The 17,155-nt window shown below is 38.6% G+C and overlaps 2 protein-coding genes across 13 annotated transcripts in view; one reads left to right on the forward strand and one right to left on the reverse strand.

Moving 5' to 3' along the window:
• LOC131187751 (acetyl-coenzyme A synthetase 2-like, mitochondrial) overlaps positions 1 to 8,067 on the forward strand; it is a 31,969-nt gene extending 23,902 nt beyond the window's left edge. For 2 of the 5 annotated variants that reach the window (XM_058162336.1, XM_058162339.1), the window contains 5 exons: positions 596 to 722; positions 2,723 to 2,850; positions 4,622 to 4,685; positions 5,218 to 5,339; positions 7,069 to 8,067. In XM_058162336.1, coding sequence (XP_058018319.1) covers positions 596 to 722; positions 2,723 to 2,850; positions 4,622 to 4,685; positions 5,218 to 5,339; positions 7,069 to 7,245 — 618 coding nt within the window. In that variant the 3' untranslated portion in view covers positions 7,246 to 8,067. Of the gene's footprint in view, positions 1 to 595; positions 723 to 2,722; positions 2,851 to 4,548; positions 4,690 to 5,217; positions 5,340 to 7,068 lie in introns of those variants that run through there. The other 3 variants (XR_009152615.1, XR_009152616.1, XM_058162338.1) reach the window with 3 other exon arrangements.
• Positions 8,068 to 8,083: 16 nt separating this feature from the next.
• The window catches only part of ABCD4 (ATP binding cassette subfamily D member 4), a 46,942-nt gene continuing 37,870 nt past the window's right edge, over positions 8,084 to 17,155 (reverse strand). For 3 of the 8 annotated variants that reach the window (XM_058162340.1, XM_058162343.1, XM_058162344.1), the window contains 7 exons: positions 15,672 to 15,763; positions 15,426 to 15,462; positions 13,131 to 13,180; positions 12,648 to 12,700; positions 12,247 to 12,323; positions 9,695 to 9,810; positions 8,086 to 9,609 (listed from right to left, as the gene is read on the reverse strand). In XM_058162340.1, coding sequence (XP_058018323.1) covers positions 9,541 to 9,609; positions 9,695 to 9,810; positions 12,247 to 12,323; positions 12,648 to 12,700; positions 13,131 to 13,180; positions 15,426 to 15,462; positions 15,672 to 15,763 — 494 coding nt within the window. In that variant the 3' untranslated portion in view covers positions 8,086 to 9,540. Of the gene's footprint in view, positions 9,610 to 9,694; positions 9,811 to 12,246; positions 12,337 to 12,566; positions 12,701 to 13,130; positions 13,181 to 15,425; positions 15,463 to 15,671; positions 15,764 to 17,155 lie in introns of those variants that run through there. The other 5 variants (XM_058162342.1, XM_058162341.1, XR_009152619.1 and 2 more) reach the window with 5 other exon arrangements.

The raw sequence follows: 17,155 nt of genomic DNA on the forward strand, positions 1-17,155 counted from the left end.
AGCCGGCATTGCTTGGCGGACGGTACCCTGAGAAGCCCCTATCTGTGTGAGCGTACGGGTCGGTGGGAGGCATAGGGTAACAGCAGGCGGTCCCGTAAGTACCCGGGCCCTAAGCCATGGAGCGCTTTAAAGGTGGTAACCAACACCTTGAAGCGCACCCGAAAGACCACAGGTAGCCAGTGCAAACTGCGCAGGAGCGGTGTTACCCGGGAGCAACATGTGGCTCCCTCAATCACCCGCGCAGCTGCATTCTGGACTAACTAAGATGAAAATTATAATGTTAACTAAGATTACAAAGGTTAGATTTTTTTATAAAGAAAAGCCAGGCTTTTCAGCATTCAGATAAGAGTTCTGAACAACACAAAGGCAATGGAAAATAAAAAATGCAAAGGACTTTTATTGCTAGTTTATACAGAACATCTAGCAGAAGAAATTTTAAACAAAGTTAGGAAATGCATGATTTTGTAAAATGAGTTAACTGACAATGATGTACGTGCCTTTAGCTGCATTCTTTTTAACCTCAGTAATAATCTGAATAACTATGCAAGCCACTTCCGAAGTTAATTAAGTTTATACTATTTTTTTCTATCTCTAGGGAAATGTCTTAACACAGAATGATGCCTCTGGAGCCCTCTGTATTTCTCAGGCTTGGCCAGGCATGGCAAGATCTATTTACAATGATCACCGACGTTTTCTGGAGACCTACCTGATGCCTTACCCAGGTATAGCTCAGTGGAGATGGAAAGGGAAAATAAGAGTAATATATAATTCTCAATAGAAATTGTAATTCCTCCTTCTGAATCCTTGTGCACAATGGCATGTAGAACCAGAAAAATATTTTTTCAAGTTATTGTCAGAGCCAAACTCACAATGCCACCCATATAACTCACCAGAAAATAAAAATGTGGGTCAGGGTTGAACTGTGGAATCCTTAGTGCCCTCTGAACATTGTTGTTTGTTTGCAGATGTTTCATTATCCAAGTAGTGCACTGATGTTACCTAGCTGGGTAATGAAACATCTGCAAGCAAATAACCAAGTTCAGGGAGCACCGTACTCATGGAGTATGGAGAATATAATTGTCATATCATTTATGACAATTATATGCATATTTCCTATAAATATAAATAGTAGGAGCAAAGAGTATGTTTTGGATTCAGATCCTAGAAGGTCACAAGGACTTTAACAAATACAAACTGGGCCTCTGTACTTATTGTTTGCATTGTAAAGGTGAATGCTTCCCTTCTAATTCAAATAATCTCCTCTGATATAGACAGTAAGGAAAATGACCTTGATTGAGATGTGCAGAAACCATTGCCTAGACAAAATGGGCTGAAGCATTTTTTTTCAAGACCAGAACTCAAAGATAACAAAAGGACTAGATGTTAGGGAGAGAAAATACAACTCTACCTTTCAATATGTATTTTTTAAATTGAAGGACAGAAACACAGTATTGTGTTTGTACCTTGAAGTGGTTCAGTAGAGGAAAAGGTTTACCAGCTTAGCCATCTGTGAAAAATAGCTGGGAGAAGTCCAAGGCTTTTGACAGAACACATCCAACATTTTCTGTGCAAATGTTTACGCACCCTGATCAGATTGTGTATTTCAGTGAATGCAGAGATTGTGTCAGCTTCTGTTCACTTAGAGATTCATTGAAACATGTAAGTTGACTCAGGGTGCCTACACTTTTGTATTTAGCTGGTTCAGAGTGGTCCAAAGTGTGGCAGCATGGGCAGTTCTTGGGGCCCCAAGAATGGACCATGTAACATCATGGCTCCACAAGCTGCATTGGCTACCAGTTTGCTTTTGGGTGCAATTCAAGGTGTTGGTGATCATCTTTAAAGGCTTTCACGTCATGAGTTCAGGCTACCTGAGGGACTTCTCACCCTACTGGGATTGGCCCATCCCACCAGTGCTGGCAGAGGAGGCATGCTGTGGGCCATGTCAGCCAGATTATTCCAGCCAATGGGGTCCAGGAGAAGGGCCTTCTTTGCTGTTCCACCTGCCGTCTGGAACAATATGAGGTTGGCCCCAAGCCTCCTATCTTTTGTAAGGGCCTTAAGACCTGGCTTGGGGCTCCAGTGGGGAAACAGCACTGTGGAGGTGGTTGATTAACAAAAGCTTTCACCTCCACCCACCCTGCCCCACTCCTCCCTACTTCAGAGGTGGGTTTCAACAGATTCTGACCAGTTCTGGAGAACCGGTAGCGGAAATTTTGAGTAGTTCGGAGAACCGGTAGGAAAAATTCTGACTGGCCCCTCCCCCATCTATTCTCTGCCTCCCAAGTCCCAGCTGATGGGGAGGAAATGGGGATTTTGCAGTATCCTTCCCCTGGAGTGGGGTAGGAATGGAGATTTTGCAGTATCCTTCCCCTGCCACACCCACCAAGCCATGCCACGCCCACCAAGCCACACCCACAGAACCAGTAATAAATTTTTTTTGAAACCCATCACTGCCGAACTTGTAATTGGATTTTAATAGTTGATTTTAACTTATTTATGTTTTAATATATAGAGATAGGTTTTTATAATTGCAAGATGCCAGAGTTACCTTGTGCTTAAAATGGACAACCAATACATTTTATAAACTAACTGTATTGCTCATTTTAACATAAAATGTGCTATGAAGAAGAAATCTTTTCCTATGTTCATCCTGTGTGGGAACCTTCTGGACTTTCTAAAAGAAAATAACTGCCTTATATTTTTGCCCTGTTTTTCATCCTAGGATATTTCTTCACTGGAGATGGGGTCTACCGGACAAGCCAAGGATATTACCAGCTGACAGGTCGCCTGGATGATGTCATCAACATCAGTGGGCATAGGCTAGGCACTGCTGAGATAGAAGATGTTGTGGTAAGAGGCATGGGGAAACTAGCAGTTATTACAACATGCTCGTTGTAATATACTAAGAATATTACTAAGATGCAATGATCTGGGCAGCTGCTGCTATTTGAGCTGGCCCTGTAGCTGAATTGCTTATGGCTTTCCAGATCTTTGCATGCTTCGCTGCTCCTTCCACACCGACTTAAGATTGGTGGGAAACAACAAAATATGAAAAACAAATTTGATTGCCAGAAAAATATAAACAAATGTCTGCCTCGTTTTCCTTTTGGGAACTAAACTGTAGTTCATAACTGCTTTCTACTCACAGTATTATTATTTTCATAATCAATATTGTTATCCAAAATATACAGGGCCTTAAAAATGATAAGAATAATGAATGATGCAGAAAATAATGTATTTAAGGGGATACAGAATTTTAAAATGCAGTGAAATTTTCTCAGTGAATCTTGTCTGCCACAATGAAAAGTGGAGACGTACATACACATGTATAAAATTCCTGACCTATTCAAAAAAACCACTACAAAAGTTAGTCAAGTAATAAACACATCAATGCTTTCTCCTATCCTCCTGACATTAATTTGCCAAATAACATAACATTGTGTGATACATTAAACACTGGAAATATTTACTGCTTTAAAGCAGGGGTGAAATGTGAAATTTGTTACTACTGGTTCTGTGGGCATGGCTTGGTAGTGGGTAATGTGACTGAGTGGGCATGGCCAACTTTTTTTTTTACTTTTAAAAGCATTTTTTCTACAACCTCTTCGGCCGAAGAGGTTGTAAAAAAATGTTTTTAAAGCATTTTAAAAACCTCTGATGATCAGGCAATTCAGCTGGGATTTCCAGAGGAGCCTTTTAAAAGCATTTTTTTTCAGTCGAAGAGGTTGTAGAAAAAATGCTTTTAAAAGGGTCTGATGATCCCAGCTGAGCCACGAGATTATCAGGTTTTCTTTAAAAAACTTTTAAAAGCATTTTTTTACAACCTCTTCAGCCGAAGAGGTTGTAAAAATGTTTTAAAGCATTTTAAAAACCTCTGATGATCAGGCAATTCAGCTGGGATTTCCAGAGGAGCCTTTTAAAAGCATTTTTTTTCAGTCGAAGAGGTTGTAGAAAAAATGCTTTTAAAAGGTTCTGATGATCCCAGCTGAGCCACGCGATCATCAGGTTTTTTTTTTTAAACTTTTAAAAGCATTTTTTTACAACCTCTTCAGCTGAAGAGGTTGTAGAAAAAATGCTTTTAAAAGGTTCTGATGATCCCAGCTGAGCCGCGCGATCATCAGTTTTTTAAAAAAAACTTTTAAAAGCATTTTTTCAGCCGAAGAAAAATGGTTTTAAAAGTAAAAGAAACACACCTGATGATCACGTGGCTCAGCTGGGCATGGGCGGGGGGCCCCAGGGATTTTTGCTACCGGTTCTCCTAACCACCCGCTGCCATTGCTACCGGATCAGGCGATCCAGTCCGAACCGGGAGCCTTTCACCCCTGCTTTAAAGCATCTCTGACCAGATTAGTCTTTCTGACTCATATTGCCCTTAAAGTGGACACTTACTCTATTTTGTTCTACAGCTCAAAGTCTCATTAACAGTATTTCTTCATGCAAGAAAGATATTCTATCACATAACCACTTAACCTGCATTAGGAAGAAAGGCTGGTACTTCAGAGCCTTGCCTTGCTAGTTAGTCTATTCCTTTTGTTTTGACCACACCAGGCTTAGTGACCCACATGTTTCCGCCAGCCTGTCAGGATCCTTGCAGTAAATTATAGACCTGTTTATGTTCCAGAATAAACATGAGGCAGTGGCAGAGTCAGCTGTGATTGGATATCCTCATAAAATCAAAGGCGAAGGTGGGTGAGTCAGCTTGGCTGCTAATAACTGCTATTTCTCTAATAGACTCTGCTTTCACTAGCATACGGAATGAACATCCCACAGAATTTGCTTGCATGATGCATATTTATTGCATGCTTGGGATAGGCTCCATTCAGAGCCTTCATGTGGTCATTTAATGATAACTGAAGTGAAGATCAAGTTCTCAAGCCTTCGCTGAGAGGAGATACGGAATTCAATTGTAGTAAAATTTATAGTAAGAAAGGGAAGAAGAATGCTAAAGCATGAAGTTGCATACCCCGATTCTTACCTCACAGGACAATAACAATAAATGCTCCAATAGACTTATTCTAAAATTTGTATGAGTAGGGGCATTGTTTCAAAAGTTAATCAGCAACTCAAAAGTAAAATTAATAATAGCTCTTACTTCCTACTCAATATCAGCCAATACATAGGGTAATTCAGCTTCTTGCAAGCTAAAAAGGGACTATTTTAGTGTGAAAGTCTAGTTTGGATGATTGTTTATTTTACTTTTACTTTTGTTAAAAACAGGCGCCTATGCATTAATTGTGCTGAAAAAAGGCTTTAAATTATCCCAAGAGAACTTGGCCTCTGAACTCCAGAATCTTGTTTCAAAAGAGATAGCAAAATATGCAGCACCAGACCATGTTCAGGTAACAACAGGCAAACTTTTCTTTTCCTAATGCACACCTTCATTCTGCCTAACAATGAATATTTGTAATTTGACAGAACGTAGAACACTTTTTTTAAAAAAAATAGTTGGATCCTACCTTTAATATTTTAAAAAATAACTCAAGGTGACAAACATACCCAATGCACCCTCCTCCTCCTATTTTCCTTACAACAACTCTGAGTTGGGTTGGACTGAGAGTGTATGACTGGTCCAAAGTTGCAAGAAAATTCAAAGCAGTTGGATAACCAATGCAATTGTTTTTGCAAAGACATTTTAAATATTTTTTTAAATGTCCAGTGTAATCTAATTCTGCTGTCATTGATCATTTGCTCAGAATATTTTTGATTTGCTTACTGGTAGTTGTATGATTTGCATTCCATTGATTAGCCAAACAAACCAAACCATAATGGTTTCACTATTAAAACAAAAAATTAAGTCTGAAAGTTACCTTACATATCAAGCTTAAGTATATAATGTTCTTTTTAAAGAAAACTTTAGTTAACTTAATGAGTATCTAAAGCACTTCAAAAGTATTAGAGCAGGGATAGAAATCTTATCGTGTTCTGTTCATTCTAGCTTGGTTTCTACAGGTTTATTTATTTATTTATTTATTTATTTTATTTAATTTTTATACCGCCCTTCTCCCGAAGGACTCAGGGCGGTGTACAGGCAAAAATAAAACAACACAATATACAGATTAAAATACCATTTAAAAACTTATTAAATTAGCCTGAGATTAAAAATTTTCCATACTAAAAACCCCATTTAAAATTAAATAGGTTAAATAGACTTATTAGCTATGAAAAGATTACATTACTGAAGATACTTTACAAACACATAAATGCTATTGCAACAGGAATCAAATAATCTTTCAACAAATTTATTTAAATAAACATAACTTTCCTAATTTTTTCTGGCATTACTTGGTTGCAAGTTTTAAAAAAACACTATTACCAGGTTCATACATGCTGACCCATTCTTTGGTTGCAGCTTATGTACTGTATGAACCTAGCCAGAGTTTATGGCTCAGTGTGTGGTGTGTTTCCAGCCAATTATGGCTTAGTCAATGATCTATAATTAGGCAAACTATGGTTTAGAATGTGTGAATCCAATCAGAACCACAAGGAAACCCCTTGTGGAAATAAATCTTTTTATCAGTCTATAGAATTTTCCTGCTTTTATAACCTTTAACTAAAATTTTCTCCAGATCTTAACTTTTATGCCACCTCAAGCCCTTGACTTTTCCCATCTTCTTGTGAGTGGTTAGTTCACTCTTTCCATAAACTTTCCCACTGAAGATTACTATGTCAGAGGAGGCCCTTACACAAATCCACTTTTGGCCTTCTTTTATTGGAAAGTTTACTGAGCAAGTAATCAATTTAATTGAGATACTGATTTTACTTCTTTTGGCAATCAATTCTGAAGTGCTAAGATGCACCAAAGAAAGAGTATCATAACCTCACAACGCCTTTTTTTCTGTTACCGTTGTATGCTGGTAACATGGTAAGAAATGGAATTGAGCAGACCCTCCTACATTTGCACATGCAATGAAGAAGACATGCTCAACTACATATGTCCATGGGAAAGAAAGTACCGTAGGTACTGAAGTGAGATTTTGTAAGATTAACAGTACATTTCTTCTCAATTAATATTTATGGGGTGAATTTCCTGATGCTGCTTTAATCTTTCCTTTCACTTTTCTGGTTCAGGTAGCTCGAAACCTGCCTAAGACTCGTTCAGGAAAAATTATGCGGCGGGTTCTGAAGAAGATTGTAGAAAACAAAGCAGATGAACTTGGAGATCTGACAACCCTGGATGATCATGACACGGTGAAAGAGATAATTGAGGGACATAAGAAACTTCTGCAGAAAGACCAGAGCCAGTAGCCCAAAATATCTTGGCTCTCAAGAAGCAACAATGAGAAGAGTACTGGGCCAACAGCAATCTTTTTATTCTTAAAATCCCTTGCAAAACCAAAAAGGGAAGCTTATTCATTACTGACAAAAACTTACTTTAATAAATGGGAAGACTATAACTCTTAAGTAACAGCTGAAGAACATGCTGTTTAATATTTTATACCACACTCACTACTTGTAGAAACCACTCCTGGATGATTCACATTTGCACCATGGTTTATGTATTAGAAATTAAATGGCTATTTTTGAGCAACTAAAATGTGCTGGGAGGAAAAGTTCAAACTTTAAGGGAAAATTTAAATACATTTATAGAAGATCTTTACATGATATCAGACTTTGGGGAATAAAAGAATACTTTGGGTTTGCTGCCCACCTGAAGTCTTATAATAGCTTCATTCTGGATTTTATTTTAAAGCAATATAATGATTTTTTTTCAATTGTTGTTTATCAAATTTCCCTTCCTTTTAAATCCCAATAAAAACAAATAGAGCATGTTCTTTTAAAAATGACCAAAAGAATCTAATAAATTAAAAGAATACACATATCCCCACATCCTCATCTACCTCCTAGTAGAAATGTGTATACTCTTCTGTCTTGAAAAATCATCTTTGGTCATTTTGGTAAGAGCTGTCTGCAGGAATGAATGGAGGCATAGTTTCCATACAAACAGCAACCTTGATTGTTTTCCATTTTTAACAGCTCTGAAGAATGTAATTCTGTCCCTCCTTGTAAGCTAAACATGTCATTGAAAAACACTGCCACAATTTGATAAGATAGACAGAGGTATTTATTTTTCACATTTCCATTTTGCCACAAGCCAAAGATGCTTGCTGGCTTACATAGACTATAAAAACCAAGTAAAACATCTACAGTATAAAAAAAATAGTAAACCCCCCCCCATCAAATATAATAATACAAACAATAAAATAGAAGGTGGTAGAGCAAAATCAGGGGAAGTCTCTCCAAAATAATTTCATCTTTAGTAGCTTCTGAAACATCAACAAGGAGGGGGCTAGCCTGATCTTTACCAGCAAGCTGTCCCACAGAATTGGTGCTGCCACTGAAAGACCAATGTCTTCTTGCTTCAGGGCCCTGAGCCTCTTGAAAATGTAGGATGAGTTGTAGTTTGTGTTTGGTCTGATTGGTCAGACCAAGACTGATTGGAGTACTCCAACTTACTAAGCTTCATTTTCAGTCTTTGCTCTGCCATCCAGGTCTTGGGAAAGGACACTGATAGCACCCCCTCAAAGCCTGGCTAGTAATGCGATATTGACTATCATTAGCATACTGTTAACACTGAATCCCCAAATATCAGATGGTTTTTCCTAGAAGCTTCATATAGACCAGGGGTGTCAAACTCGCATCATCAAGATGGCATCACGTGATGTATCGGGACTTTCCCTCCCTTCGCTAAACCGGGCATAGGCGTGGCCAGCACATGATGCATCCGGCCCGCGGTCTGTGAGCTTGACAGCACTGATATAGGCAATGAACAGGAAAGAGTGGTGTAACCTTTGTGGCATCTCACACATCAAAGGTCACTAACCTCTGCACCAACACAGACTGGAATGACCATTGGGGAAGGAGTAGAATGACTGAAAAAACTCCCTCCCATCCCAACCCTCTGTAAAGTTCTATCTTGTACTTCACAACTTGTCCAGAGTTGCTTATTTGATTTTTTATCAAGTGGCGTTGACATTTTACAAAACTCATTGTTATTTTGCATCAAATAAAATCTTTAAATAGTATGACTGAACAGTTCTAGGGGCGATATTATTGATCCATTTGCTAGCAACTCAAAAAATAAGAGGCCTAAGAGCAGATCATAGAAATTACACCGATTCTTTCTTCCTTTGACTCAGGCAAGGAAGCTATAGCTCCAACCTTGATATAAATTACGATCAAAGAGGCTGTGCTACATTCACGGTCCTTATGTAGATAGGCCAGCATAATTCCTGTTATGCAGAACTTTGATACCAGTCACACTTAAAAATGAGTTTCATAGATGAAACAAAATTATTCTTTCTTTCCCTTCTGGTTGAAAGTTTGTATTGCAATCAAAACAATGGATTGGAAGCAAATTTAAAAGATAAGAAATTATTAAAAACTTTCCTCTCCATGTTTTTTTTTAAAATTGGAAATCCTCTTGGCACCTGCAATTTTGAACTTTCCAACCATACTTTCTCCATTAAAGCATGCTGATTCCAAGGCACTTTAACTTGAGACTTTAACTCCAATATTTTCTGTGATTGGTTTGGGAACAGTTCAGGGTTTCTCAATTCTTGTTAGTTCCCATTTTCCTTCTCCATACAGTTTCAAAATCCAGCTATGGAACTGAAATTAAATAGTAAACACAATGAGAACTATGACTTTAAAGAATAATTTCCCCTTATCTCCCTTTTAACTCCATCATTCTTACCTTTTCCAGACTTTTGTGATGGCCCACACTGACCAGAGTCATTCCCAGTTGGATGCAGATTCTATACATCTCATTCTCTACATCTTCTGTCAATGCACTTGTAGCTTCATCTAGCACTGCAAGTTTAAACGGGAACCCTTCAATATGGCACTACTACAATTTACAATCTTCTTCTTTTCTTTCCATTGCTGAGTAAAACATAGCAAATGTCTAGTTCTCTAATTTTAGCATGCCGAGATCACCATTCGGGTAATTGTAATGTGCTTTAAGTTGTCTTTGGAGACAACTAGAAAACTACAGCTGGTTCAAAATATGGGAGCAAAGCTGCTGATGGAACAACCTCAACAGAATACTATTACACAATCTATCCTGAATCATTCCATTGTCAACTGGTTGCCTTTTGGGCCCAACAGTGAATTCTAGCCATCCCTTTTAAAATCCACCTAGTGCTATGCTGAGTTATATTAGACAATGCCCAGCCAAGGTTGTACAAACACCTAGAGAGAGTCTGTTGAGACACATCTCATTTGCAAAAACCACGAGGCATGAGACAGACAATAATGATGGCCTCTATCTGTGGAATGCTTTGTCCCTAGAAGTGAGAATACCTTCTCCCATTTTATGCTTAAGAAATTAAAACTTTATCATTGGAATCAGCATTCAGCCCCTAGCTTGTTCTAGTGCCTCTTACATAATTAGCTTTTTACTTGTTTTATGTTAGGGTTTTAACCGTATGTACTAGTTGGATTGTTCATTGCACAGAATCCTAGATGGTTGGGGTGGCTTATAAATACACTAACATACATACATACAATTTAATGTAAAACATCCAGCCTAAACATTCATACATTGGAGAATTCTCAATTTAAGATTGATAAAAATGAGGGTGAAGGTTCATTCTCTGAGCTTGTGGGTTGGTTTCCGAACGCTTCATTACCAGGCTAGATAACATCTGCATCCCCTAAACTCTGCTGAAGATGTTACCTAGCCTGGTAACGAAACATCCAGAAACCAACCCATAAGCTTGGAGAATGAATCTTCACCCTCATCCTACACCCAAGCTACAGATATTCGCCACTGTTGCAACGATAAAAATGCATATTGAGGTAAATAGATCACAGGCACTGGCCCATAAGTATTCTATGCAGCCATTTTCTATCTAGTACAAAAAAGCAAGGTAGATATGCTCCAGGTATGCAACAGTGCCATCTTACAGTAGGAAGCACAAGTACTCTGTTGCAGTACCTGCGTTCTGAAATGAGCCCCCCCCCCAAGAGTCTGTGTAGCTCCCATCCTTATGATGTGCAGGAAGCTACTAAAAACCAAGTTGTTCCCGGAGAGCTCAGAACAGGATGTTTATAAAGCCCACTTTAGTCACATTTATTATGGCTGGTTTTTTGTTTGGGTTTTGCTTTTAATGTTCTTTTTATATGTATTGTTTTTCTTTTTATCTGCTTTAAATGGTCATGGATTGGGAAGCCTTGAAATTAGGTAAGTAAATAATATTCAGTTCCAATTCTCATCAATCCTAGACAGCATGGCTTATAATTAGAGTTAATGCTATTTGAAGTACAACACTGGGAGAGGCACAACCTCATTCTATAACCCTCAACAATAATGAAGTGGCATTTTAAACTACACAGTTGTCATCATGGGCCAATGTTGAAACGTCTCCAAGTATTTTTCTAGCAGCATTCCAGATTAAAGATAATGGATACTGAAATGTAAATCAGCCAAAATAGAATGTCTAGGCTTGTATCCAACAGTGTAGCTACTTTAGTGCTACCAGAACTGGCTTGTAAAAATCTGCAATGCCTATTAAATAGCACTATGAACTTTGCTGCCATCTGTGGCCATTTTGGATTTTTGCAGCCTCTAAGCTAGTTCAGCCTTTCCTAATGTGGCATTCTCCAAGCATTTTGGGATAAAACTCTCATTATCACAGTCAACCGTGTCACTTGCTAAGGCTGAAATAATTATTTCAAATGTCTTTACTACTGCGGTTTTGGTCATGAAGCAACTTTGTTCTCTGCCCAGTTTTGTTTTCTAATCTACTTTTCCCTTCATGCTCTGCTCTTCAATGTAGTAGAGTTATCCCTGTTCCGATCTTCCTTTCCTAGATCTTTTGAAGCATCCTCTGACCTTTGGCTTTCTGCATTTTACATTTTATCAAGGTCCTATTTCCTCAGCTCTGCCTTTCTGAAGATATTGAAACCAAAAGGTCTATAGGAAATACTAAGGAAAATAACTATTAAGCTTTCCAGCTGATGGTCATATTAGCTTTTCATAGTAAAAGCAATGAAGAGCCTTGTGATATCTCAAAGACTGATGTCTCTATTATTGTCTAAGCTTTTGTGATCACTTCACCAGGCACATGGTCTGTGAGAAAACTACTGTTATAGGGAGAGGGACTAAGCGGTGGATTGTGATCCACAAAAACCAATTAATCATAATTTCTTAAGTGCCACAAACCACTTTTGCTCAATGCCTTCCCATATCATTAAATAAGATAATGAACCCTATTACCCTCCACTCTGCATTCATTTTCTTACCTGCATACTGGGGTTGTAAGTAGAATAGGCGAGCAAATGACAGCCGTTGCATCTCACCTGGTGAAAGAATGTCATACCTGCATCAAAAATAAGAATTTATTTATTTATTTTATTTATTTTATTAGATTTTTATACCGCCCTTCTCCTGAAGGACTCAGGGCGGTGTACAGCCAAAATAGTAAAAACCCCACAATATACACATTAAAAGAAAACTTAAAACCAAGCATATAACTTAAATGGCCAAAATTTAAAACAATTTAAAACCCTAAGATACATAAAAACCCCAATTAAAAAATTTAATAAAACTTTTAAGCAGCAACAAGAAGCAGAACAATCCGCAATAAACACCATTACTCTGGTCTTTCTCAGTTTTTGATCTACTCACACCAAAGCGGCCTTACCAGTTCCAGTCCACAGGCTGGTCCAAACCTCCTGTTCTCATTAACAAGTCTGACTGTGTTAGGCATAGAAAACAACAACATGTTAAAAATCACACCTTGGTCCCCCCACCTTATCATCCAAATGCATTCTCTGGCCTGTCGTCACAGAATCACCTTGGTTTGTTGGTATAAGCCCATGGCCAACTCCTATTTGCTCTCTGGCATCATGCCTTCACTGTAAGTCATGAAGGTTGTCACTAGAATTTATTATACTGGTAAGGTTTGTTCAGTACATCATTGGGAGCCAAGGTTCAGCTTTCATACCAGTCATAAATTTAACTGCTGATGCTCGGTGTTCTCCAAATCAAGCCAACATGCTGAAATTCATAGTTCTTCTCTTTAAGGATTAATTATTGGCTTAAACTTGGTGAACCTTTTCATCCACTGTCTTCCAAAAACTGGGCTATGAACCAATTTATATATTTTATGTCCTAGATAACTCACCAGTCCAGCCAGCTCCAGGAACCTGAGTATCCTGTCATCATCTATAGACCCTACGGTACAAGAAATTCAGTGGCAGAAGCATGCTAATAAAAAGGTGCTTTTTTCAGATCAACATTCTGCAAACTTTACAGTGCTGGGACCCCCAAAATAAGACATGAATTTATCTTATTGTGAAAAGACATGTGAAATTCCCATAATAAAGCTAATGACTTATTGAAATTAGGGTAGAAAGGGAAAAAAGCACCCCACTTTTTAAAAATAATTAACATTTAATCTATAATTGGTGATCTTCCAGATGTGGCTGAATTGCAACTCCCAGGAAACCCAGTCTGTCTATAGCTAAGTAGACAGACATTTTTTAATAGGAAGGTTCTGTTCCCAAGAAAGATACCTATATTTCTGCCCCTACATCCATTGCTTCTGACCACATTTTCAAATCTTTTGCAACTGGAAGCAAAAGTAAAATGAGCACAGTCCTCAGGTATAAACCTCAGCCTGGGTTATTGTAGTGTAGTCCTTCTGTCTTCTTATTTCTATTCATGCCCTTTTGAAGTGTCATGTAAAGGCAGGAAACAAAAATTTGTTATCCTTTGTTCCTTCTCCCAATTCTCCTTATCCCTATCGATAAGGATCCCCTAAGACTCATATCAGTGGGAATATCCCACAACCAACTGGGATATTCTGAGAACACAAAAATATTTGGAGCTGGATATTATGACCTGGCATTGTATTATTGGATTACAAATTCCATTTTTATTTCTCTTCCCTTCTGGCATATCAGTGTCCAGCACTGGCTTTCCTGTAATTAAGTAACATTATAAAACTTGGGAATTATAGAATTTGCAATCCAACACATCCGGTGAATGCAAGATTGAGAAAAATCCAATTACTCCAGTATGAATTAAAGTCAAGGTATACAAGTCTGAAGCTCTCAAATGCTTGGAAGCAACCTCTGGAGAGCTTCCAAAAGTTATTAATGAAGAAAATGATTAAATACACAACATAAAAATAATCAAATTTATTATATTTATTTTCAATCAAATTTAAATGTAAATGCAAATGCTATTTTTTTTATTCTCGCTCCAGCTATTACTTTTTAAAATGTAGATCCTGACATTCTATGTTTGGTTCCAGCCCAGAAAAACATGCACTTCTCCAAATCGGAGAGATTCCAGCAATTAAGGAACAACTCAAAATAGATATGAGAGCTAGACGTTGCTGAGACAGAAGCCAAGCAAAATAACTTCCAGTCCCATAAAATAACCTCAAGCTTTTATTAGACTTACATTAACAGGACTTTCCAAACTATCTGAAACTAGAGGACAGCTGTTTATTAATCAAGCATCATTTTTATTTAGATGACCTTTCACCAAGGATTTTAGAGATTGATTTTAAACAACGCTTTCACTGATAAATCCCACTTAATTTGCTGAGAACCTAGAAGTTGTTATCTATCATCATAAAATAGAACTGTTTGATTATTCTCATGGCTTTTATAAACATGCATGTCCACCCTTTGGATTTATAATTGACAATGATGTCCTGCATACATCAATGAGCTATGACAGATGGTTGGCTACCAGAAAAACTTTCACATCGCCTCATATTACCTCAGGGTGGAAGGGTTTTCAATGGGGTCATGTCCCACATTTAGTTGCCAAATAAAACCATGCAGTTACAGACATATATTACCAGAAACGTATCAGAGATACCCAATAAAATGAGGGAGGAGCAGGAGAGGATGAGGAAATGAGGGTGAGTAAAATTGCCTTAGAGGCCATTCATTAAGACTCACAATATATTATTTTGATAAAAGGGCTCTATTATCCCCATCCTTTTTATCCAAACTTTTTTAGATAAAAACTTCTTTCCTGGATTTATGCACAACACGTGTGCCACACACCCAAACTGAATTTGTATCTCTTAAGAAGGCCTTTCATTTTACCTCTTTATCAAAGTTGCACTTTATCAACTTTGCTTTTTCTGCCCAAACTCAATTGTCTACTCCATAGTTTATTTTAGACTATAAAGTTTAGATTATCCCCCATCATACTTTCATGGATTGATTTGGGGCTTGTAAAAGGAGAGCACAGTTTCAGCCACTTTTCCTGGAAGGTGAATTCTATACATTTATATACTTTCAATGAACATTCTAGTTAATTATGTTTTGCAAAAGAAATAGCAAAGCTGCAAAGAATTAGTCTACCTATAGTTACTGCTAGTTCATGAAATGAAGGCATATACAATTCAGAAAAGATATACACCATGGTAGTCTCCGATTCAATTCCCACTCACCAGAATCTGGATAGATTTCCTTTAGAGGGTATATAATCTAAATCAAATAAAGCAGACACAAATTCCAAATGAGACACGTCACAAACATAAAGGAGCCAGAGATAAGCAGCAATTTCCCTCCCTTAAGGCACTTTTAATAAGTAAACCAAGCAGGGTTCCTAGAACTATATATTGAGTATAAAGTAATTCTGGAGCACACAGGAAATCTAACCGCAGAGTGGTTACTCTGATACTAACATGACTCACCTGTTCCCGCAGTGTTCCATCTGTGAAGAAAGGACGCTGAGGTATGATCACCACTCCATGGGGGCCAAAGGAAGTCAGCATGTGGACTTCTCCTGCACAAGTCCAGCAGAAAAAGTAAAATGCAAAACAATGAGCCAACACTTCCAATTGTAAAAATTCAAAATCATTTAATCAAAAGATCTACCCTATTCACGGTCTGGTTGTACGCGGGATCATCTTATGAATTTGCTGCTTTTTTATTAGCTGCAGGAAAGGGATCTTTATTTTGTCACATTTGCCAGTGGTTCATCATGTGGCAATTTAAGAAGGGAATTTTTGATATATTATTATTATTATTTATTAGATTTTTATACCGCCCTTCTCCCGAAGGACTCAGGGTGGTGTACAGCCGAAATAAAAACAGTAACAAAATACAATTAAAATAAACAATTAAAAAACTTATTATAAAATTGGCCGAAATTTAAAACATATTAAAATCTAAAAGCCCATTAAAATACATCCAAAAATTTAAAATTTAAAATTTAAGCCAACCCCGCGCGAGTAAATAAATACGTCTTCAGCTCACGGCGAAAGGTCCGAAGGTCAGGCAATTGGCGCAAGCCCGGGGGAAGTTCGTTCCAGAGAGTAGGAGCCCCCACAGAGAAGGCTCTTCCCCTGGGGGCCGCCAGCTGGCATTGCCTGGCGGACGGCACCCTGAGAAGTCCCTCTCTGTGTGAGCGTACGGGTCGGTGGGAGGCATGAGGTAACAGCAGGCGGTCCCGTAAGTACCCAGGCCCTAAGCCATGGAGCGCTTTAAAGGTAGTAACCAACACCTTAAAGTGCACCCGAAAGGCCACAGGCAGCCAGTGCAGTCTGCGCAGGAGTGGTGTTACACGGGCGCCGCGTGTGGCTCCTTCTATAACCCGCGCAGCTGCATTCTGGACTAACTGAAGCCTCTGAGTGCACTTCAAGGGGAGCCCCATATAGAGAGCATTGCAATAATCCAAGCGAGAGGTAACGAGAGCATGAGTGACCGTGCATAAGGCATCCCGGTCGAGGAAGGGGCGCAACTGGCGAACCAGGTGAACCTGGTGAAAAGCTCTCCTGGAGACGGCCGTTAAATGATCTTCAAACAACAGTCGTCCATCCAGGAGAACACCCAAGTTGCACACCCTTTCCACTGGGTCCAATGACTTGCCCCCAACAGTCAGCCGCAACTGCAACTGATTGTACCGGGGTGCCGGCATCCACAGCCACTCCGTCTTGGAGGGATTGAGCTTGAGCCTGTTTCTCCCCATCCAGACCCGTACGATAGGATCTCTGGATGTACAATATTTCTACTTCAGCTGACACAAAGCATTGTAAACTTTCAATGTCAACTGGAAACCTATTGGCTCACTCAGGATTTTAACAAAATGTGTACTGTTGTTCTTTTTGTTGCTCTGTTCTGTTTTTTGTTTTAAAATGTGGGAGACCTCTGCCTTCAAGCCTGTTTAGTCTCCCCC

Source organism: Ahaetulla prasina, chromosome 1, assembly GCF_028640845.1.
Source record: "Ahaetulla prasina isolate Xishuangbanna chromosome 1, ASM2864084v1, whole genome shotgun sequence".
NCBI lineage: Eukaryota > Metazoa > Chordata > Lepidosauria > Squamata > Colubridae > Ahaetulla > Ahaetulla prasina.